Source organism: Camellia sinensis, chromosome 11, assembly GCF_055761805.1.
Source record: "Camellia sinensis isolate YWXY chromosome 11, ASM5576180v1, whole genome shotgun sequence".
In the NCBI taxonomy this organism is placed as follows: domain Eukaryota; kingdom Viridiplantae; phylum Streptophyta; class Magnoliopsida; order Ericales; family Theaceae; genus Camellia; species Camellia sinensis.
Window position 1 is genome coordinate 173,494,215 of NC_138971.1, and position 21,476 is coordinate 173,515,690.

A 21,476-nucleotide genomic window follows, 5' to 3' on the forward strand; every position below is an offset into this window, starting at 1 on the left:
ACTCCTTTCTATGGATTTTGTTTTTAAATTTTAGTATTTTGAGATGTTGGGGTTGGTTTGGTAATTTTGTGAGGGTTTGGGGCTTTTGTGGTATTTTTTAACAAAAGTTGGGATTTTATTTATAATAAACCTAGATGTATGTTTGGCATAGAGAAATGGAAATAAATGTTGAATCATGGATGAAAATGGGACCTAAGGGTTGAAATGTTAATTATGAAAAATGACCTAATTACATTGTTTGATTAATTGGGATAATTAATTGTGAGAAAAGAGGAAATGAAGTGGAATTGTTGAGATTGGGAATGTATGGGGTCAAAGGGTGTAGTTGGATTGTTTATCGCTCACCTAATTGAAATGTTGATTAAATATCCATTGTTGCATTTATTTTCTGTATAGAAATAACTGCTTTAGGCTATCGGTGGAGGATAGTCGTGATTGTTGTAGACAATGCATGATGATTAGGCAAACTGTAACTAATCACTGGAATGTGTCATTGAGATTGACGATTGAAAGAATACATTAAATTTATGTATTGTGTGATGATGTATATAATTGTTGTTTATATGCATTGTGTTGTGTTGGAGGAGATAGGGGATGTACTCCACGGTTTAGGGGAAGATATGGGATGGACCTCTAAACCGGATGTGTTGGGAGGAGATAGGGGATGGACTCCATAGATAGAGCTCATATGCTTGTCTATTAATGTGTTGACAGAGCTCATATGCTTGTCATTGGAAGTGTGATAGTGCTCATATGCATATCTGTGGAAGTGATGATATAGCTTGTATGCTTATCTGTTGTTGTGTGATATAGCTAGTATGCTTATCTAATATGAAATGGGAAGTGTTTGATATGAGTTAATGTCTCATATGAGTTGTTTGTCCAGGTTCTGAGCCATGGTTGTGATTTGAGAATTGAAAGGAATTGGAAAATGAATTGTAATATGGACTAGTATGTCATGAAAATGTAAAGTGTGATAAAGGGAAGTATCAGTGTTGACCATCTATCAACTGCTAATCTTTTAGACATTGTTCATGTTTGGTTTAGTATGTTTCTACTGGGCTGTGGCTCACCCTATATGGGAATATCATTTTCAGGTACAGGTAGCATGCCACCTCCAAGGACATAGCTTGGGAGGCTAGAGGCGGGCACACTTTTGTCGTTTTATTTTTGATGTATTACATGTAAATTCAAGCCAAGGTCTTAATGTGTAAATGAGTTAGTACTCTTTTGTTGTAACCAAGTGTTAACTTGGAAAGCTGTAAGCCTTTAGGGCATTTGCTTTTGTCGTTAACATGTAATACTTTTTGTAATGAAATTCTGATAAATGAAAGAATATGGAACTTTTACATATCAATGCATGTCTTTATTGATGGGTTAAATGTTGTTTTTTTTGAGGGCGTGACATTTCACATATAAAACATTTGATAATAAAGTTTTGTTTGAGGGTTATATATAATTATATTTTTTTATTTTTTTAAATCACAACACTCTTTTAATTTTTCATTTAATAATAAAGTTTTGTTTGAGGTTTATATATAATTATATTTTTTTATTTTTTTAAATCACATCACTCTTTTAATTTTTTACATATTTTTCAAAAAAATTAAAAAAATATACTTATTTAATCTACACCAAACAACTGGTAGGAAACATGGTCCCTAGCATTTTTCCCTCTCCCCACCTTCAGTAAAAAAAAACCTATCTAAAGCTCAGCTCCGGTTCTCTCTCTTCCTCCCTCATGCAACACCAACACGTGTCACCTGACGTGGCATGTGCCTTCTCTCTCTCTCTGATTCTTGAGAGTGATTGCTTGCTAGAACCAGAAAAAAAGACAATGCTGAGAACGACAAGCTAGGGTTAGGGTTTTTCTTTCGAGTTCCACGGATTATTTTTTTGATATATAGAGGTACGTTGAAGTTGCGTTTTGATTTTTAGTGTATCTTCTTTTGGTTTGTTATGTATTTCGATGATTCAAACTCGTTATTTTGATCTTGATGCTTGATTAAGTAGGAAGTTGTAATCTTTGTAATTTCTGTTTTGTTTTTGTGTGTGTGTGTTGAAAACTGAGTTTTTTTAGTTATAAAGTTGCATATATGATGGAAAAGTAATAAAAGTGGAACTACTACATACATTCTCTTTGAAACACTTAAAAGTTTGAAATTTTTTTATTTTTAATTTTTAGGACAAATTATCAAGATTGGAAAATCTTTACACCAGAGTATAAGCTCGTCTCCTAATGCAACCAAACAAGCTAACCCACCATCTTCTACTCAAAATTGGCAGTTATTGTCCCAACAACTACAGACAGAATCCACACAACCTAAAAAACAAAAGCTATGAGAATAAATTCACCCCCAATAAGATAACATTTACAATTTGATGTAGATAATCATCTCCACAGATGGAAACTGTTACAACACACAAAATCCCCTGCATTTTTTTTTTTTGCTAAAATACCCAATTATTGCAACTCGATGTCACAATTTTTATCCTTCCGTTGTTGGATCACCGTGATGGAGTTCTTTGGCCATTGAGAAATTATGGCCACTTCCAAGGATTTCCCTTCTTTGAAACCAACACTCATCGACACAAAAAGTTTCAGGAAACCTGGGCTAATTCACTCCAAACATCTTCCCTTATGCTTCTGGAATGTGCACCAAGCTTTTTACTTGTCTTCTCACCTCAATATTAAAGAACTAGCCCCTTTTTTCTAGGGCTTCCAACCTCCACCAATCAGAAATTTTCCCCATCCTCTCGAGACGATGCCTCTCTCAACCATTTCAACTCATGAAGTGATAAACATATATATATATATATATATATATATATATATATTGTTGAATGCCCTTTCCTCTCTTCAACAAAACAAAAATAGGGCACTAATCCCTGCCTCCTCGTTGAGGTCAATAGTCTTCCACCCCACTTGTACAATATTCATTCTCATGGAATGATTGTGCCATTATTATAAAAGCCATGCTTAGTTGAATCTAGCTGATTTTAGGAGTCCCTCCAACCCATGTTGCCCTGTCAAATAGAAAGATGAGGAACTACCGTTTTGGGATATACCTCTATATGGCCCCTTAAGTATACATAACGATACACTTTACGGAGCCCTTAAGACTAGTTTGAATCTAATTGTTGTTGTAGTTTCTCTCGGATGTTTTACTGTTTTAGGAGTGAATTTTTTGTTTATTTGTTATTTCTGGACAAAGTGCCTTGTGGTAGGAGGGTGGGTGTTGTTCAGATCCCTATGAGATTTTTAGGAATGGAATTTATTCTTGATTTTAATTTGTGTTTTGGGGGGTGTGTTTAAGGGTTTAGAGAGCCTCATAAATAGTTGTGGAGAAACAGAAGTGGACAATGAAGCCAGTATGATGGAGTTTGGATGATCAAAAATATTAATATTTTACACTATATTTAGTTTTCTTATAAGTAATTGAACTCAATAAGTCTTGAATTCAACTACTTAGGATCAATATCTAATTGTCTCTTTGCCATACATCATTTTTGGCTTCGAGTGGCAATTCATTCAGCAGTATTCTTGCTCATTAAGCATCATCAACTTGAATTGAATTTTCTTCGAACTGGTGCATCCATTAGTCTTTGTTTTGAATGACCAACCATATTAGACAACTTTCCATCATTTAACTACCAACTGGTGCCACCTGGAGAGCGCATTCATTTCATATTTATTGGTAGCAATCACTTTGTTCTATAACATAGTTGACCTGATGGTTGTGATAAAAAATCTGTGCATTGAGTACAAATCTTAAGTTTAAGGGGTTATGCTCTCTTTACATTTTTGTTTGGAAATAGTCGATTTTAGTAACCTTTTGCTTTTTATGAAAATATGTGCAAAAAAGTAGAGAGGTGATGTAACCCAAATAAGAGGTGATGCGACCCAAATAAGATAAAAAAACAATAAGTATGCTATTTTAGGTTGTTCCCAAACAATCTCAACACAAGTGGCATCACTCTTTGTTATGTTTTTAGCCTTCTCCATTCCTATGCTCTTCTTCCCTTTTTAAGTTAGGTTGTATCATCTTTATGTTAGGAATTTATACTTTTAGCTTTAATTCCAAAAACCTCCGACAAGTCTAAGAATTCGTTTGTAGTCATATTTCTCGTCTTCTTACATTTTTTGTGCTCTTGGACACTACATGAGCAACTGTGAACAATTTCATTTTTGGCATGTTCAGTGATTGATTAGAAAGAACCAAAGGAAAAAGGGAAAGAAAATTGTCTGACCTGATTAGGAAGCTGTCACCAAAGCTAGGTTGATGTATTTTTTGCTGTATTCTTTCTTCTTTTTCTTCACTCCAGATTTTTTTTCTTTTTGTTTTTTTTTTGCAGTTTTATTTTCCCTTTTGCCATCTACTTTTATATTACATGGGAAGAAGTGAAGACATGATATCTCCAAAATCTGAAAAACCATGTCCAAAATCAGAAAAAGCATCTCCACCTAAACAGGTTATGTGTTCTTGATATGTTTTTGTTGTGGGATTATATGTCTTTATCAACAACAAATGAATGATTTTTCTCCTTTTTGTTAAATACATGTACAAATAGTTTATGAATTATGATTGTAATAAGCAAACAGTACTACTGTTTATGTACAATTTAATCCAACATAGATACATGGATGTGTGCCTGCATGAGAGACAGAGGTCTATTGCATTATTTCTTTGGCGGATTAACTCTTGGAGTTCAAGATTTGAAATTGGACCACCCATTGGCATTAGCAGGACCAGACAAACATTCATCTCTATCCCGACTGGGCAACTATTCAGGTTATTCCCTTTATGGAGCATCTTCCTTTCTTGCACGGCAATTACTTTAGTTGAACCTTAGGTTCAGAAAATTTTGTTTTTGCCAATTTTCTTAATTTACTAGCAATTTAATAATTTGATTCACTTTCAGGCATATTATGGGCCTGGAGTACCCATACCACCATCATATTTGAACTCTTCAGTCATGGCTTGTCATGTTCCTCATCCTCATGTGTGGGCACCACCACAAGTACTCTGGAGTTATCTGAGTTTCTATAGTCATCTTCTGCACATGGCATTTCTGTATGCCTAGCTTGGAGCTGTGTTCCAAATGCAATATTTGTTGAACTTATTCTCTATTTGACATATAACTATTGCAGCATGTGATGCCACCGTATGGGGTGCCTTACTCTGCCATCTATTCTCCTGGAGTTGTTTGTACTCATCGTACAGTTCCTATTGTAAGTCATGCTTTTCCTTTAGAACTTCGGTTCCCCACTTGCAAACTTCTGTTTGTAGGTTGTTTTAAATCCGAGTGAATTGTAAACATGAAATAGTTCCAGAGTACCTTCTCTACTTTATAGAAGCAAGAAACTTATACCATTCAAAATTCATCAACAACTATGATTGGTGCGACTTAGTTTCCAACAATTGTTGAAATTTTTTTACTTTTCAAACTATTAGTGCGATGACACTTACATCACCACATTGCATCCCTCTTCCTCTTGCTGATATGGGAAACAGTTCCTCTAGTCAGATTCATCCTTTAAAGTAGCTTGTTCTGTTGCAGAAATTTTTTACTCCATGCTTGCAATATTCCCAATATCCCATTAATCTGTCCATAAAATCTTTAGAGGTGAAATCTGCACAACATTCTCGTAGCTTAGAAGTGTGATGATTTATGAATTTTTTGGGCTAGGATGATTAACTTGAAGTAGCAGTTTGCTCTACAGCCATAAAGTCTTACTTCGGAGACTGTCATGCAGATTGCAACTCCTGTGAGCGCACAAATGCTTTCTACTTCATCATACAACATGGATCAAGGCTCAATAAAGAAGCTGAAAAGATTGGACGGAGTTACTAAGCAAGTAGTTAATGACAATGCTGAGGTTGATGGTGAAGGATCAGCCCATGGAGCATCACAGAGGTCTGTTAAACCAATGTTGCTTTTCTATTTGCTTAATTATTTCCTGGGAGCAAACTAGGTGAGGCAGATAAGTTAGCTTCCAGTGCCCTTGGTGCATGAGTTGAAATCATGCTCCATTTAATGCTTTAAGTTAGTATCTCAGTTGGACGAGTCCTGTTTTAATCATTGCTCTGTTGGATCTAACCTAGACTTCTGGATCTGACATGTGCATGGTAGAATGCAGTATTGATGTTTCCAGTGATGCAAGTGATGGTAACACACGAGTAAGGATTCTGTCTTATTTTATATTTTAAGTTCTTTTTGTCATTGGGCTTTGTTTGATATGAGGGAACATTAGGAGGAGAACAGTGGAAAGGATAAAGGAGTATTGTTAGTTTTGTAGAAACTGAAGGGGAAGGAAAAAGGAAAACTTGAAGGTGAGCAAGTCTATCCTGGCTACCATTTTTCATTTTACCTAGAAGTGGAAGGAGATGAACAAATGAGAAGATTATCTCTTACTTTTTTGTTTTTTGTCATTCAAAAACCATGTTATCAATATTTGACATTATGATGGTAAAATGAACGAACATCCCTAAGCTTCCCCTTTCCTTTCCTTAATGCGCAATGAAATAAATGAAGCGAACAGAGATAGTTTCCTCCATTTAGCGGGAAGGGGAAAGGGGAAGGGGAAGGGGAAGGGAAAGGAGTAGTGAAGTGTAGGCAAATCTCTAGTGTCTCACCATTTTCAATCTGCCCAAAAGTGAGTAGAGAAGAAGAAAGAAGGATGTGTTTTACTTTCATATCATTGCCATACAAACATCTTCATGTCAATATAATGGTAAAATAAAGTAACACCATTAACTTTAACTTTTATTTCTTTCCTGCTAAACCAAACCAACACGTGGAAGATCTATGTTACCTGGAACGTGGATCGTTCCGATATGTGAGACTGGAATGGGAACGGGAACATGAACATGGTACGTCACATGTTCTAAAATGTGGTACGATAGAGGTAGACTTGTATATATTATACTTAAGAATTTAAGGTATTTCTAGAGTAATTTTTTTTTAATTATTAGACATCCAATAAAATGTAATATTTTCTTTGAGTATTATAACCCATTTTTTTTTATCAAAAATGACTTAGACCCCCAACTGGGGGTGCTGGGGGTCGGCTCCTATTGGCAAAAAAAAAACTGTTTTTTTTTTTTTTTTTTTTCGGCCAACCCTAGTGCGCCACGTCACTGGGGGTTGACCCCCAGTGGGGGTCTGAAGCACCGCCCTTTTTTGATTTTTTATCTTATCAAAACTTAACTCACCTTAGATTTTAGTTCATTATATTTGATTTTTTTCCTCCTAAGGCAACATTTAAGGACATATATTGAAAAAAAAAAATTGGGATCACTTTGGATCACTAAATTTACCGTTTTAGAATGGAAGTATACCATGTTTCAGAACATGCGTACCAATACGTAATTCGCTAGGATATTAGCGTTTTCTGGTAACATAGGTGAAAGACAACATGCCTTCCTCCCTTAATGGAGACAGATTCTTTGTTTAGTTGGAAGGCAGGGGGAAGGGAGTGCAAACATGGCAAGAGAGCATATCCGCCCCGGCTCACCATTTTCAATCTATCAAAAATTGAGCGAAGAAAAGTAGATAATGATACCTTTCTTTTTTGCATTTGTCTCTTCCAACGACACGTTCATAGTAATACATAAGGGTGGGAAAGTAAAAAAAGACAGACCCCTTGCCTTTCTCATCCATTCTGTCTCAACTAGACAAATGGAAGAAAGGCTTCCCTTTCTTTTTTCAACCATCCTTCATGCAACTTCTTTCCAGTTATCCATTCCTCTACCAAATGGAGCTACAAGACGTTAAATGTGGAGTTACGAGAAACTATTGTTCTCTTATCTTTCAGGCACAGCAAAGTCTGAGGAAAAGTGATTCAATGGGCAAGCTATCCACTGGTACGATTAAGTCCTTGAATATATTTTATTCTGATAATAATATGGAAGGCACCTTGGACTGCACAACCAATTAGTCTTGAAAGGAGATGGTGCTTTTAGGGGCCAGCCTTCTGGAATAAAAATCTTGGGCTTATGTTGCCTTTATATTGGTGTTGGAACATAATGATGGAATAGGAGCTTTGTTTACACTCCAAGATAGTAGAGAAACTGTCTAATTGTGTCTCCAAACTTATTGTTTGCTATTTGTTGTTTCTTAAACAGACAACAAAGTAAAAGTCCATAAACAGGCCAGGTCTGTACCTGAAAAGGATGCCAATGTAACTTCCAGGTGGATTTCGAGGATTAATGTGGCTCCTGAAGATGTTGCAGGAAAACTAGTAGACTCCCAATTGGAAAACAGAAAACAGAGCAACTTGTGTTGCTTCTACTACAGCTGCAGGGTTGCCTTGTGAAGACTGGAAAAAAGTAGGATAGTATGTTTCATCTGTAGTTGATATTACTTGTCATGCTTTGAACTAACATGTTTCAGGTTGTCCATAGATGCAAGAAACATTTCTTTTCTTGCCCTTCTCTTAAAATAGTTCTACAATGCATGAACCACAGGAGTGGTAAGGGAACACGGAAAATTTTGAATTCAATAGCCAAAATTAGCTGAGAGATTGCCTGTATTAAGACCTAGTTAATAGTGCAGCTTTCTAAAGCTATGTTTATAACATTGTAAAGATATTTGTGGGGACTTTGAGTTCGAACATTTCCATATAGAACAGCTTGCAGAGTATAGCAGAGGTGCAATATTATTTTCAAACTCTTATTTGCATTGTGTCTGTTTCTTCAGGATGAGCGGCAACTGAAACGAGAGAAGAGGAAACACGCTAACAAACAATCTGCTAGGAGGTCTAGGTTAAGAAAGCAGGTATATAGAATTTAAGTTATAATTTCTTTTATTCTTTTAGTTTTCACCTTTGTAACTCAGCTTCCCAATTGAATGTTATTAGTTCAATCTGATTTTTCTTTTCAGGCTGAAACTGAGGAACTGATGAAGAGATATGAAATCGTGAAAGTGGAAAACATAACCCTTAAATCTGAAATGAAACAATTAATGGAAGATTCAGAGAAACTTAGGGTTGAGAATGTTGCATTGATGGTACTTTCTATCTTGTAGAATTCTTTTTTATTTCTTAGTTTTGGCTGTTGCTACTTTTTTTTTGGTTTTATTTGGAGGGCCCTTGTTTAAGACAGTTCAGCAACACTTGTGTTTCTGAAACTCTAACCAAAGGTGTCATGAGCTGTTTACCTGGAGGATGGTAGTTTTTAATGCTAGGATTTGCAGGACACCTAACTAGGAATTGTGAGACACGAAAAGGAGAGAACAACAATAAACAATAATCATAAATTACATGCACACAAGATTTACGTGGTTCACCATAGGGCTACGTCAACAGTCACTGCTATTTCACTATGGTTAGAAAGAGTTACAAAACAAGACACAGAGATAGTCACCCCCCTAACTACATTTAGGTAGTATTAGGGTTACAGGTCACTTGAGGAAATACCAAAAATACCCTTACTATGCAGTTAAGTTGAGTGATTAGATACTAATTAGGATCCACACTACCCAACACTTAACTCTTCACAAAGCTCACTATTGATGGGTAATGTCTCGCTAGCTCTCAAATGAGTGAAGTGAGACAGGGAGGTTGTAGAGGTGGGAGCCACGGAAAATCCGAATTTTTGTTTGATATTTTGTTAGTGTAGATTGGTTTATGTTGGACTGTAATTGAATTAGATGAAATATAATTATATAAATAACTTAAGATGCTTTGGTGGCTAATCTGACCTGGAAGACCCAGTCAGCATCTTTACTATGGATCATTTTGCCTGTAAAAGTCCTTTCTGCTGAATTTGCCCTCTACCACTGGAGCTTATGTGAGTTCGATCTTGCAGGAGAATTTGAATGGCTCAGAAGTTGCACATCCGGAGAGACGGGTTTAGATAATATTGAATCAGAATAGCGGGGATGGATTTTTGCTAAAAGACTCAAATTCTGTCAAGGAAAACAAAAGGAATGTGAGACCCTTGAGAACTCTATTTTGAGATGAAGCTGCAAATATTTGGATCAAGAGCCCATGCTATTGCCACAAGCTGATTCATATATTTTCTCTTGTACTTTTTGACAAATAGCTTGAAAGCCCCCAATTCACTTGTATGATATGTTTAGTTGGTGACACAGGCACATAGGTTGGAAAGGCGATTAAATTACTTCCGAAAGATCTCTCGAGTTGCATTTTCTAAGTTTTTAACTAATCATGGTGTGGTTAGTTCTTGACTACAAGTATCCCCGTAGTGTTGTGCGAATTTTAACAGTTACTTCTGACAACAGGTTGAAAGAATGCACTTTTCATTAGCTTAACTTCAAAATTAGAGAAATTTATTTACTTTCATCATCTGTTTGGGTATCCACAATGTAACATTTTATTTTATTAGAGTTTCTTGTAAATGCTTACTGTTATTGAAATTTGCAGAAATTTGTGCTTTAAAATAATAATATAAAAAAAAATCATTGCCAACGGGTGAAATTCGGAAATAAATATTATTCTATGCATGATATTTGCTTAGGGTTCAAGCTGTCTATGCAGGGTTTGAGCTTAGTGTGCTTACAAGATTTGTAAATAATTTAAATGTTTATGTAAATGAAAATCAGTTATATTTTACTTTCTTTGTAGATTCAATGTCATTTCTCATAGTTTTGGGGTTCTTTCTTATTTTGCTTTGACATTTAAATTATTACTCAAAGAATTGACAAAAGTGCCAAAATTGTTCCTTAATTAGATTTTTTAATTATTATATAAGGGCAATTTTGGTAATTTACATAAAATTGTCTAGGAAATAATTAGAGGTGCCATATAATAGTCACTTAAAATGCAACCCTCTTATATTTTTTTGAGTAATTATTTTATTTTTTCAAAACATGTGTTTATAATGAATAAATAATAAAATATTATTAAGGGTATATAATCTTGTAATATTTTAGACTCGTGATAATTTTTTTTTTTTACCAACTCTTGAGAAAAAGTTTGAAATTGGCTGCTTGTAGTCGAGGTCCTATTATATTTGAGAGATTAGTCTCCATTATAGAATTGTGGGATTTACAACTCTAAGGCTCAATTGATGGTAAATGAACTTTTAATTGGCAAAAACAAAAGAGAACAAGTATACATGAGATTGACCTCATAATACTTCTTATGAGCTCGCCCTTGATTGCACCACATCATTATCATCTACGGATGTGCACTAATTGATTCAGCTTGTTTATTTTAATTTATTTTTAAAAAAAAATCAGGATGGGAAATTTATTAGGAAATTTTCTTTCAAATACTTTTATTTCAATTATTTCATAACATATTCTTATATTCTAATAAGTTTTATTATTTGGACATTTGATCTACCAAATCTTATTTATCATATTTAAGGTATTTTATAAATAATTTTACCCTTAAAAATATTTTTTGAACCCTTAGCAACATGGTGTGTAATATTTTGGACTATTTTGTATTTTTCATATATTAAACTTTAGAAATTTAGACCTTTTGTTGTACATATTTTTGTTAATGAAATTTATATTTTTCAAACCTAATTAACGAGATCTATCAAATAAAATCTCAATTGAATATGTAATTTTATAAAATAAATAGATAAATAAATTTGACAGTGTAAATGCTTTCATTAACAATATGAATGTTCATATTATGAAACATTTACACTATCATTGTGAACATTAATTGGTGCTTCATCCTATCATTATTAGGGATATTTTGGTAATTATGTCACTCATAGAATTTATTAAAATATAAAAAAAAATAATTTAAATTAAATGAAACATAAGAAGATGGAAAGGGAATTATCAATAAATACCCTATTTATATTTAATTTTATATGAAATTATAAATATTATATATTAGTACAATTATATTTAGGATTATTTACCAATAAATCCTACCTCACAAACAACTATACCAATCAATCCCCAATTTAAACTGTTGAACCAATAAGTCCTATTACTAGATAGATATGTTCCATTTGATCCTTTTTTCCATTTTTTGTATTCATTTCTGACGATTGTGCCCTCAATTTGTTCAGCGGGACGTGTTTCATGGGCAGACGTTTTTTATTGGGAATCTTACACCATATTTGGTAAGTTGAATATTGCTTCAAAGGATGGGTCAGCCACTTTTTTGTTAGGGTTTGTGGCGTCGTACTGTTTGGCGCTGTGACGTCTGTGTGTTTCGGTGGCATATGCAGCACTTCAGACCTCGACAATGTCAGTTGGTTTGCAGGTATGTCATGCTTTATGTGCGATGTTGATTTATGCGTTCTTTTGATTTGTTTTGTGGACTACATTGCACCAGTACGTTGACGTCATGTTACTTAACGTGTTGGGTATGTGTATGAATTGGTGTTAGTGGGGTATGATCAATTTGGGTGTTTGTGGTGATGCATTAGCCGGAGGGGAGATAGGTTAGTGGGTTTCGTTTGTGTGGCGGGTTGTCTTTGTGTGTATGTGTTTACAATGTTTGTCTTTGTGTGGATGTGTTTACAATGTTTCATGGGTAGACCTTTTTCCCTGGGAATGTTACACCATATTTGGTAAGTTCAATATTGATTCAAAGGATGGGTCAGCCACTTATTTGGTACGGTTTGTGGTGCGCCGTCGTACTGTTGGTGCTGTGCCGCCTGTGTGTTTCGGTGGCATATGCAGCACTTATGTGCGATGTTGATTTATGCGTTTTGTTGATTTGTTTTGTGGACTAGATTTGCACCAGTACGGTGACGCCAAGTTACAATGTTTGTGGTGATGCATTAGCCGGAGGGGAGATAGGTTAGTGGGTTTCGTTGGTGTGGTGGTTTGTTTTTGCGTGGATGTGTTTACAATGTTTGTATATTCAATGGGATGTGGGTTGTGGGGACTGGGATGGTGCTGATTTTGTATGGGTTTTTCCTGAATGCTCATCTAAATTTGTGTTTTTCGTAGCAGCACTATTAATTTCTGGGGTCAGGTTGTGTGACTTTGTCTGCTTATTGAATTTTCATTTTCTGATTTCGTGGGCTTGTGTTCTGTTACAGCCGATGGATACACATGTAATGTTGATATGTTGTTACGATACTACAAATGTCGTTGTCAATTTGGAAGCCCCATTCCGATTTCAGGACTTGGTGAATCATGTTTGCGAAAAATTCTCCGGACTCACACCTGCCAATCTGTGTTATTTCTTCAAAATGCCAGGTTACAATAACTTCACATTACAGAACGATGTCGATATGCAGAACATGATATCTCTTGCTCGATCTTTTCGGGTGCAATGCATTGATGTTATCATTGAGGTACCACGTGCGGGATATTCAGAAAATGTTCACTATCCCAACAACAATGTACACATTGGTCCATGTCTGTCGGATGGGGTGTCTGACGAGTCGGATATGGATGACGAACAAGATTGTTTGGACAAATATTGTCCCCACGTCGATAAGGTTTTTTTGTCTGCTCCATGGGCGAATGGAATTCGAAATGTTGGTCAAAGTTTTGAAGGGGGAGCTGCTGAATTTCGAACAGTTCTTCGCAAGTATGCGGTGGAGTGCGGATTTCGCTTCAAATATATTAAGAATGATTCTGTTCGGATTACAGCAATATGCATGATGCGCGAATCGAAGGGATGTATGTGGTCAGTACACGCACGTGTTTTACATGCCAATGGGTTTTTCTACGTACGTAAGTGGAATGGCTTGCACACTTGTGGTGTTTCCGTTCGGACACCCAAAAACCCAAGGGCTGGTTCTGACTTAGTGTCTGATGTAATTTCTGAACGGGTGCGTGACAAACCCCTGACACGTCCCACTGATGTTGTGTACGACTTGAAAAAAGATTACGGTTTGGAGGTTAGCTATCGGGTTGCCTGGTTAGGTGTCGAAAAAGCCCGTGGTGAAATGTTCGGTGCACACTCAATCTCGTTTGACCAATTACGTTGGTACAGCGATGCAGTTATGGCTAACAACCCAGGCAGCTATATCAACATTGAGTACGACGAACAACACAACCGTTTCTCACGGTATTTCATATCGTTCAAAGCATGTATTGATGGTTTCACCCATTGCCGACCAATGCTTTTTTTGGATGGGACATTTCTAAAGGGGAAATTTAAGGGGAATTTGCTAGCCGCCACAGCGAAAGATGGCAACCAAGGTATGACGTTTTTTTGCTTACCATGCCCAACATGTTTTGCCACATTCGATCATGTCTGTTTACATTAATGTACACATTATTCTATAAGAAAATACTCGACTGCCCTTTTGACAAAATAATTGCATGCAGGTCTATTCCCTTTAGCCATAGCCATTGTTGATTCGGAGAACAATACAAATTGGGATTGGTTTCTGGGACACCTCGCAAACGTATTAAACGGCCGAAGAGAACTAACATTTTTGTCCGACCGACACGCAGGCCTGCTGGAATCAATCCCAGCCATATTTCCCACATCACATCACGCATTTTGCTTAGAACATTTGCAACGTAACTTGCAAGACAAATTACGCTACGTCAACAGTTCATACCGCGCGTGTTTGTTGTCAAAATTCCGATCTTGTGCGTATGCACCAACAGTTGTTGCATTCAATGAGAAATTGGAGGAGTTCATGAAGGCTAGTCCCAAGGTCGCACCAGCTTTCTTAAAAGATTTACCGCCACAGTACTGGGCAAATGCGCATTTCCGGTACGCAGTTACCACTTCAACTTTGTCCACATTAATATTGTGTCATGCTCACGATGCCACCTTGTAGATTTATGTCCAACAAAATCACTAACAAATTCACCGTATCTATTCCGACAGCGGTTCGCGGTATGGCGAAATGAGTTCTAATGCCATCGAGTCATTTAACTCATGGATACGGGAAGCACGCCACCTCCCAATCACTCAACTGGTTGACAGTATTCGGACCAAGATTATGCGACAGATGTCCAAACGCCGAATAAAGGCACAATCGTGGCCTGGTGTAATTTGCCCGAAAATGGAAGATCGGTTAGTTAAAGCATACAACACAGGCAGATCATGGCTTCTAAGTCAGTCCAACAATGAGATTTTCGAGGTCCACTCTTTTCCATCAGTAATGGTTGATGTGGGAAGGCGTACATGCTCATGTTTCCAATGGCAAATCAAAGGGTTCCCTTGTGCTCATGCTGTTGTTGCTATTCGCAACAGCGGACTCGACCTTTATGATTCAGTCGACCCGTATTACCATGTGTCGGAGTATCGGAATTCTTACGCTTGCAACATACAGCCCATACCCACGGCTGGTAAACCACCTTTTAGCATTGAAGATTACATCATACAACCACCAGCTGTCAAACGACCACCGGGAAGGCCCAAAAAAAAAAGAATGCTTTCAAGGGGGGAAGAAGTTCAACAAATTAGATGCAGCCGTTGCCAACGTTTGGGGAACCACAACAGAAAGACGTGTAAAGAACCAATTTAGCATTACATGCAGCGACATATATTTCCAAATACAACATTTTTTTTATAGTCTTCATGTTTCTATGGCCCGTAACAATTTTGATGTTTTCAAAATTTTTTCAGTTTATCACCAACATTTTCTGTTGTTTTTTAATTGTGGTTTTGTTGTTTTTCGCATAAACCTTATTAGTATCCTGTTATTACGTTTCACAAGTTCTCGGCTAATTGATTCGCAACATTATAATGCTACATTCACATTATAAAACCACATTAACACAATCGGCCCACCTAACATCGACAAATAAACGTGCACCCAATAAAACCTACCAGCCAAATAATACCCTGTCCTTTTCATATTATACCATCACAGATGCAAGATCACAACATACATGCCTTACGCCACATCAAAGCAGTCACACATGAACCTTAATACAACCGACCTGCCAAATAATACCCTCTCCTTCTCATATTATATCCATCGGCTATATGTTCAGAAGGTTTTCAGCTTCAACAACATTTCGAATTGTTTTTTAAAGATACGTTACATGCAACGCACAGACCACAACATACAAGAGTTACACCACATTACTAATATCCCTACGGTCCCAAAGGAACGTGGCTACCTTCGTCGACATTTTTTCCCAAGTATAATGCACATAATAATACCCGCCAACATACATACACGGCAATAAACACACAAAATTATTTGTCCAACCAAAATTATTTCATTCACAACCCGTGACAAGTACTGCACAACGACTGTATGTCAACACCAAAACATATACGTTGAACAACTTCAAAAACCAACACCAAAAACTACTAAAAGTATGTTTCAAACCTAAATAACTACACGGGAATAACAACCTTTCTAACAAGAAATTGTCATATGCACATTTCGCAAAAATATATCTAACTTAATGATAATGCCATCAGCCCAAAAACAAACACCAGCAGACATATATACTATGCCAACCCCCGCACCGGATCATTGACAAAAGACTTCACCATATTTGCACGCAACACGCTGCAGTTGGAACCTTGCAGTGTCCGTTCCACATCACATTGGTGCACGTATTGGCGCATTATGGCACACACAATTATCCCACAGTCAAGCCTGCATTGAACAACATTTATGTTAAATTAGTAAAACTATGTGAAGTACACACCCCTACTCACCACCTAACACACACAACAGGTCACCACTTTCATAACTACCACACTTACGATTCCGCTTTTTGCTGTGGGCAACTACTCACAGCCTCCAGCACATGATCAGAATCCGACTCGATGCTAAGAACATCCATTCCCAACTCAAGCAGCGACTGTTTCATTACGTTCGTCACCCGATCCTTCTGCCACACATGCAAACAAAATACAACAGTGAACAGATAAGTCCCACCCACACAGCAACAAACCTTACTTACCAACTTACCAACAAAAGCGCTTCCGTGTAATGCACGTCCACCCTGTCCATACGCTGCCTCATCGGATTGTAATGCTTCCAGTCCCCGCTCTCAGTATCATATACGACAAGTGTCCAATGTCCATTATGACACATCGGAAAATGCATGAACCGACACATGGTACCGGCAGAAATATTCTTCCGCACAAACTTATCAAACCCTCTCACATCTGCGCTTTTCACCATATCCTACACACATACGACAACCACACCACGTTACAAATAACAACAACATAATCACTTACCACCCACCCACAACAACTCACCAGGCAAACACTACTGAAAAAATATGATTTGTCTGCCTGCTCATCATTTCCCAACACCTTCAACTGATCAGTTTTCAACAGCTCCGTATATGCATCAATCACCTGCGTTGCACAAAACAACTGCGCCTCAAAAAAAAATTAAAAAAACATAAACCCCACCACATCGCATGCTGCCACCATTTGCTTCATTCATACTCTACAACTAAAAAACGCAACGTATAAATCGTTAAAGATAAAAATGAACGTACATTGCCCCGTATACTGCTTTGTCTAACCAGTCCCTTCACATCAGAAAAGTCTACCGTCACACCGGTACCTCGGTCTGCCCACACAATAGCCCTACAAACAATAATTTTCTCAAAATCCATACAAAAGGGTGATGCACACACAGCAACACAACCAGCAAAAGAAAAACAGTAAAAAAAACCTTACCCGTCGCCGTTACGATCGTACGCTTGTTTGATCTTCGTCTTCTCTTCAAATGTCATCATCTTCCACACGCCTAACCTGTTGTTGATATCAAATCCCGACCATTTTTTCCCATCTACCTCAACTGCATCCACATCTATAACAGCATTACCAATCACACAGTGCTTCTCTCCCCCAACATTATCGCTTTCTGATCCCCTCCTTCTATCACGAATCCCTAACAATGGGTACTCATAGTCTGCCAACTTCCGCTCCTTTCTGACTTTGCCTTTAATGTTACGTACCAACGAATTTAGCCCGCCCAACCGCGGTACTCCTTCACCCACATATGGCAACACTTCTACTTCCACATCACACTGCTGGACATCCATTGGATCATGCACTTCCACCTCATTCGGTTCATTGCATGCCTGCCATGAACAATCATTGACTGCTCGTAACGGTGACACATCACACAAAAACGACCCCCCATACCCACTGCAACCCGTGCCACTTCCCCCAGCAACTTGCTTATCACCAGCGTCACGGAATGCTTGCGTGATAACATGCACGTCGCGGTCCTCCAGTTGTTCTTCCAGTACTGAAATTTTTACCTGCATTTCCCCATTCTCCTTCCTCAACTTTTGAAGCTCCTCATCTTTCATCTTCAAAACACACCCAAAACCACCAACTATGTTCACAGCCTGCAAATCGCTCTTACTCTTCAACTTAGTAATCTCTTCTTCAAGGCGTGATATCATATTGTCCTTGTTTTTGTTCTGCAGCTGAAGTGTCGTGATTGCAGTTAACGCTTCTTCTAGTTTAGACTCCACCTGCGTGTAATTTTCATTTGCACTACTCGATTCACGCTGTACATCCAGCCCAGCGCCGAACACACCCACTGATTGATCACGCACATTACCTGCATTACTCTTGCCAATTTTGTTCTTCCCACGTGCCTCAACACTCCCACCCCGCATTCCAAAATCAACTGTCTCTTTCATTACATTAACTCTGTCAACAAAATCATCTTCTCCGCCAATATTGTGTGCTCCAATGTCAACAACGTCGGCCACATCTCTGTCAGCCGCTTCGACATCCAATCCCATCATTTCCCGTTCATACTGAAGAGACCTCAGCCGATCAGTCTTTACCTGTTCACACGGACAAACACAACGGGATTTTAAAATTACAAAGGTCATTTTCAGACTACAATTGACAAAGATCCACAACAACCATATTGGGAACCAACGTCGTGCATACCTGGAACGTTACAGCACCACCAAATTCTACCCCTTGCGCTCTGTTCAGCAGTGTTCCAATGCCCCATTTAAGGAACCTTGGAAACATGTTTTCGGTGTCAGGCTCCACTATTGTCGAATGTTCACACAACCAATACTGTGACATACACATAACAAAATTCAACAATGCAATTAAACGTACAAATAAACCCAACCACACATACAAGACAATAACCACAAAACATTCAGTCACACACTTACCAGCAACGCAACCACGCAGCCAGTCACCTTTCCCGGCGTTTTATGAAACTCCTTGACTGACCCCATCAACATTGACAAGATTGCGCCTGTCCAGTCATACATCCGTACGGTATTCAGATTGTTCAAATACCGAACAAATGTCCAACTTATTGTCTCGCCGGAGTTGGCAAAAAAAAGCTTCCCACAAATGTACAGCGCTAATAACTTCGCAGCGTCTTCCTCATCTTGTTTGCTATGACCACTAACAGCCTCTAAAAATAACGTCTTCACTAGTTTCGATGTTAGGCGTGAAGTTCCAGAACACCTACGTTGAATGAAGTCCGATGCTGGTCTTTGTCCAGGTGACAAGTCCATGCGCCTCTTCCCACATTGTAATCCAAAGATTAACCTAATGTCACTAGTACCAATTTTCACCATTGAACCTCCAATGTTGAATGCATTCTCCCGCTCATTGTATGCCTTTATAATTTTGCAGATTAACTCATCACACTTTCGGAATTCGTTATGGATCAACTTGTTGACGTGTATCGCCTCTATCATAACCCAGAATGGTGTTCTTCTCAACTGATTCAAGTGTCCCTCCTGCAGGTTTGCCAAACTCACAAGCTTCACTATACCTGCAATGTTTGAACGGAAATTCATCCTCGTGTTGTGTTTAGGCTGGCACCCCGTTACAAGATTACCCACAGACCGTGTATCTTCACTTTTTCTTATTTTAGCTTGCTTGAATAGGATTCGCCCCTGCATTTTCACTCCAAGGTTGTTTGCATGTGACCCCGTTTGCCCCTCAACACGTTTACGTTCACATGAACGTGTCCACGGACTCCTTACCATATCGCGCTCTGAAAAACAAAACCACAAACAGATTTACCATTCATTTCAAATCACATCCAGCAGTCATTACAGAGAAATAAAAAACCAACACAAAACCAAATACCAGCACACCCATGTACCACATTCAAACGCTATCCAGTTTACCAAAACACCAACCCACATCCACACAACAATCAAAACACACAATAATATAACACACACTAACATAAACCACATAACCAACCAACTGCCCAAACCTAACTCCAAAACCATTAATATAATGCACAAATTCACAAAATAACATAATAGCGTACCAGCACCACAACTATTCCCGTTTACTGTCTGCCACACCAAAAAAAAATTGGGGATCCCACCACTACATATGCAGGACAAATCACTACAGAAAACATACCATTTCCTGTGGTCCCAACTTTTGTTATATTATATTCACAACTACATTGACCACAACTGCCAGTCACACAACCATCCAAAAAGCACACATCATCACAATCACAACCAAGAAACCAACTACGCATAACAACAAAACACACAACCGCACTATCCCACCACAAACCCAAAACCACACGCCCAACATCCACATCGCAAATACCCCCTAAAACAAAACACACGCCCAAAAAACCTGCTCGATTACACATAACCCCAACCAATCATACCGGTAATCCGAACAAAAACACCAAACACCAAATACGTCGACTAAACAAAACCCCAAAAAAATATTTCAAAACCAATGTTACGTGACATACCTTGTTCGGCCATTGCAGACGTCTGACAACCCAACGAACACAAAAACCTGAGAATATGGTTCCGAAACTTTGAACGCCCGACAATGTCACACAAATCTTCAGTCAACGTAACGCTGCAAACACGCTTCAGTATCGCTCCTCCCTCCCCCGAATCACGCAACGGGATTTGCGTTCAATCGAAATCTATCGAATACACGAAATCGCTATATTAGGGTTTCTTCATTGTGGGAAATACGAAACGAGTTACCAGTTTATACATGTGGGGATGTGGATGTATGAAATGAGTTGTGAAACGGGTTGTATTTCGGATAAATGGGCAAACCCGAATGTGTGCCACATACAACTACAAATAAACTCTACTACTATTACAAAACCCCTTAGTACGCTTTGCCAATATGTGACACGCTATTACGTGTCACTTGTCCTCATCTTCACACAGTTTGCAACACGCGTTGCCTCACGCGCCAACAACACTGCCATTTCCATCCGCGAACAACGGAAACATTAACCACTGTGGCAAATACGTCCTTTCACCCAACACAGGACCAAACGGGACATTAGATTAAAATTGGGACCAAATGGATCATAAGATCAACTTATGGGATTTATTGGTAGTTTTCCCTTATATTTATATAATTTACTTAATTTTATTTGGATAAATTACAAATACACCCTCTGAAGTTTGCTTAAAATACAAATTGCTCCTTATGATTTTGAAAAATTACAAATACCTCCCTGTTAGAATTTTTTATTTAACAGAATTAACTGAAAAAATAAAATTTCTAACTGTTCTCCTATATAATAATAAAATTATATGAATTATTAATTGAAATAAAATTTTAACATCATTAAAACTGTTAATTAGCTTGATGATTTATTAATAAAAAGACTTAT

The 21,476-nt window shown here is 37.7% G+C and overlaps 3 protein-coding genes across 5 annotated transcripts; 2 read left to right on the top strand and 1 right to left on the bottom strand.

Moving 5' to 3' along the window:
- The first annotated feature begins 1,654 nt into the window (after positions 1-1,654).
- Positions 1,655-10,312, top strand: LOC114272345 (common plant regulatory factor 1). Of its 3 annotated transcripts, none has more exons than XM_082896305.1 (11): positions 1,655-1,909; positions 4,357-4,793; positions 4,924-5,022; positions 5,153-5,233; positions 5,759-5,919; positions 6,143-6,182; positions 7,820-7,868; positions 8,130-8,341; positions 8,704-8,781; positions 8,887-9,012; positions 9,813-10,312. In XM_082896305.1, the coding sequence occupies exons 3-8, from the start codon at positions 4,978-4,980 to the stop codon at positions 8,318-8,320; spliced, it is 567 nt and encodes a 188-aa protein (XP_082752431.1). In that variant the 5' UTR covers positions 1,655-1,909; positions 4,357-4,793; positions 4,924-4,977; the 3' UTR covers positions 8,321-8,341; positions 8,704-8,781; positions 8,887-9,012; positions 9,813-10,312. The 3 variants fall into 3 exon arrangements, with proteins under 3 accessions (XP_082752431.1, XP_082752430.1, XP_082752433.1); XM_082896304.1 differs by having other exon boundaries at positions 8,130-8,333; XM_082896307.1 differs by having other exon boundaries at positions 8,130-8,333; positions 8,864-9,012; positions 9,813-10,136.
- Positions 8,389-15,389, top strand: LOC114280205 (uncharacterized). The gene is made up of 10 exons (XM_082895686.1): positions 8,389-8,397; positions 8,704-8,781; positions 8,887-9,012; positions 12,006-12,059; positions 12,329-12,383; positions 12,480-12,556; positions 12,678-12,744; positions 12,898-14,103; positions 14,521-14,629; positions 14,747-15,389. Exons 1-10 carry the CDS (start codon positions 8,389-8,391, stop codon positions 15,387-15,389), a joined length of 2,424 nt encoding a protein of 807 aa, XP_082751812.1.
- Positions 15,390-16,072: 683 nt separating this feature from the next.
- LOC114280204 (uncharacterized) lies at positions 16,073-21,153 on the bottom strand. Its single transcript, XM_082896162.1, has 9 exons — positions 20,583-21,153; positions 19,006-19,847; positions 18,767-18,901; positions 17,528-18,657; positions 17,344-17,434; positions 17,096-17,197; positions 16,800-17,018; positions 16,592-16,719; positions 16,073-16,481 (listed from the first exon to the last, which is right to left on the bottom strand). The coding sequence occupies exons 1-9, from the start codon at positions 20,593-20,595 to the stop codon at positions 16,331-16,333; spliced, it is 2,811 nt and encodes a 936-aa protein (XP_082752288.1). The 5' UTR covers positions 20,596-21,153; the 3' UTR covers positions 16,073-16,330.
- Between the last annotated feature and the right edge of the window lie 323 nt (positions 21,154-21,476).

What these genes read in the sequence shown, in the direction of transcription:
- LOC114272345 (XM_082896305.1), top strand. Translation starts at nt 4,978, where the DNA reads ATGGCTTGTCATGTTCCTCATCCTCATGTGTGGGCACCACCACAA. An exon ending in ATGTGTGGGCACCACCACAA is followed by an intron (nt 5,023 to 5,152) that starts GTACTCTGGAGT and finishes TAACTATTGCAG; the next exon opens with CATGTGATGCCACCGTATGG. An exon ending in CTCATCGTACAGTTCCTATT is followed by an intron (nt 5,234 to 5,758) that starts GTAAGTCATGCT and finishes ACTGTCATGCAG; the next exon opens with ATTGCAACTCCTGTGAGCGC.
- LOC114280205 (XM_082895686.1), top strand. An exon ending in GGTCTAGGTTAAGAAAGCAG is followed by an intron (nt 8,782 to 8,886) that starts GTATATAGAATT and finishes TTTTCTTTTCAG; the next exon opens with GCTGAAACTGAGGAACTGAT. An exon ending in ATGGGTCAGCCACTTATTTG is followed by an intron (nt 12,557 to 12,677) that starts GTACGGTTTGTG and finishes TTTGTGGACTAG; the next exon opens with ATTTGCACCAGTACGGTGAC.
- LOC114280204 (XM_082896162.1), bottom strand. An exon ending in GTGGTGCTGTAACGTTCCAG is followed by an intron (nt 18,658 to 18,766) that starts GTATGCACGACG and finishes CCGTGTGAACAG; the next exon opens with GTAAAGACTGATCGGCTGAG. An exon ending in TTTTCAGTAGTGTTTGCCTG is followed by an intron (nt 17,019 to 17,095) that starts GTGAGTTGTTGT and finishes GTATGTGTGTAG; the next exon opens with GATATGGTGAAAAGCGCAGA.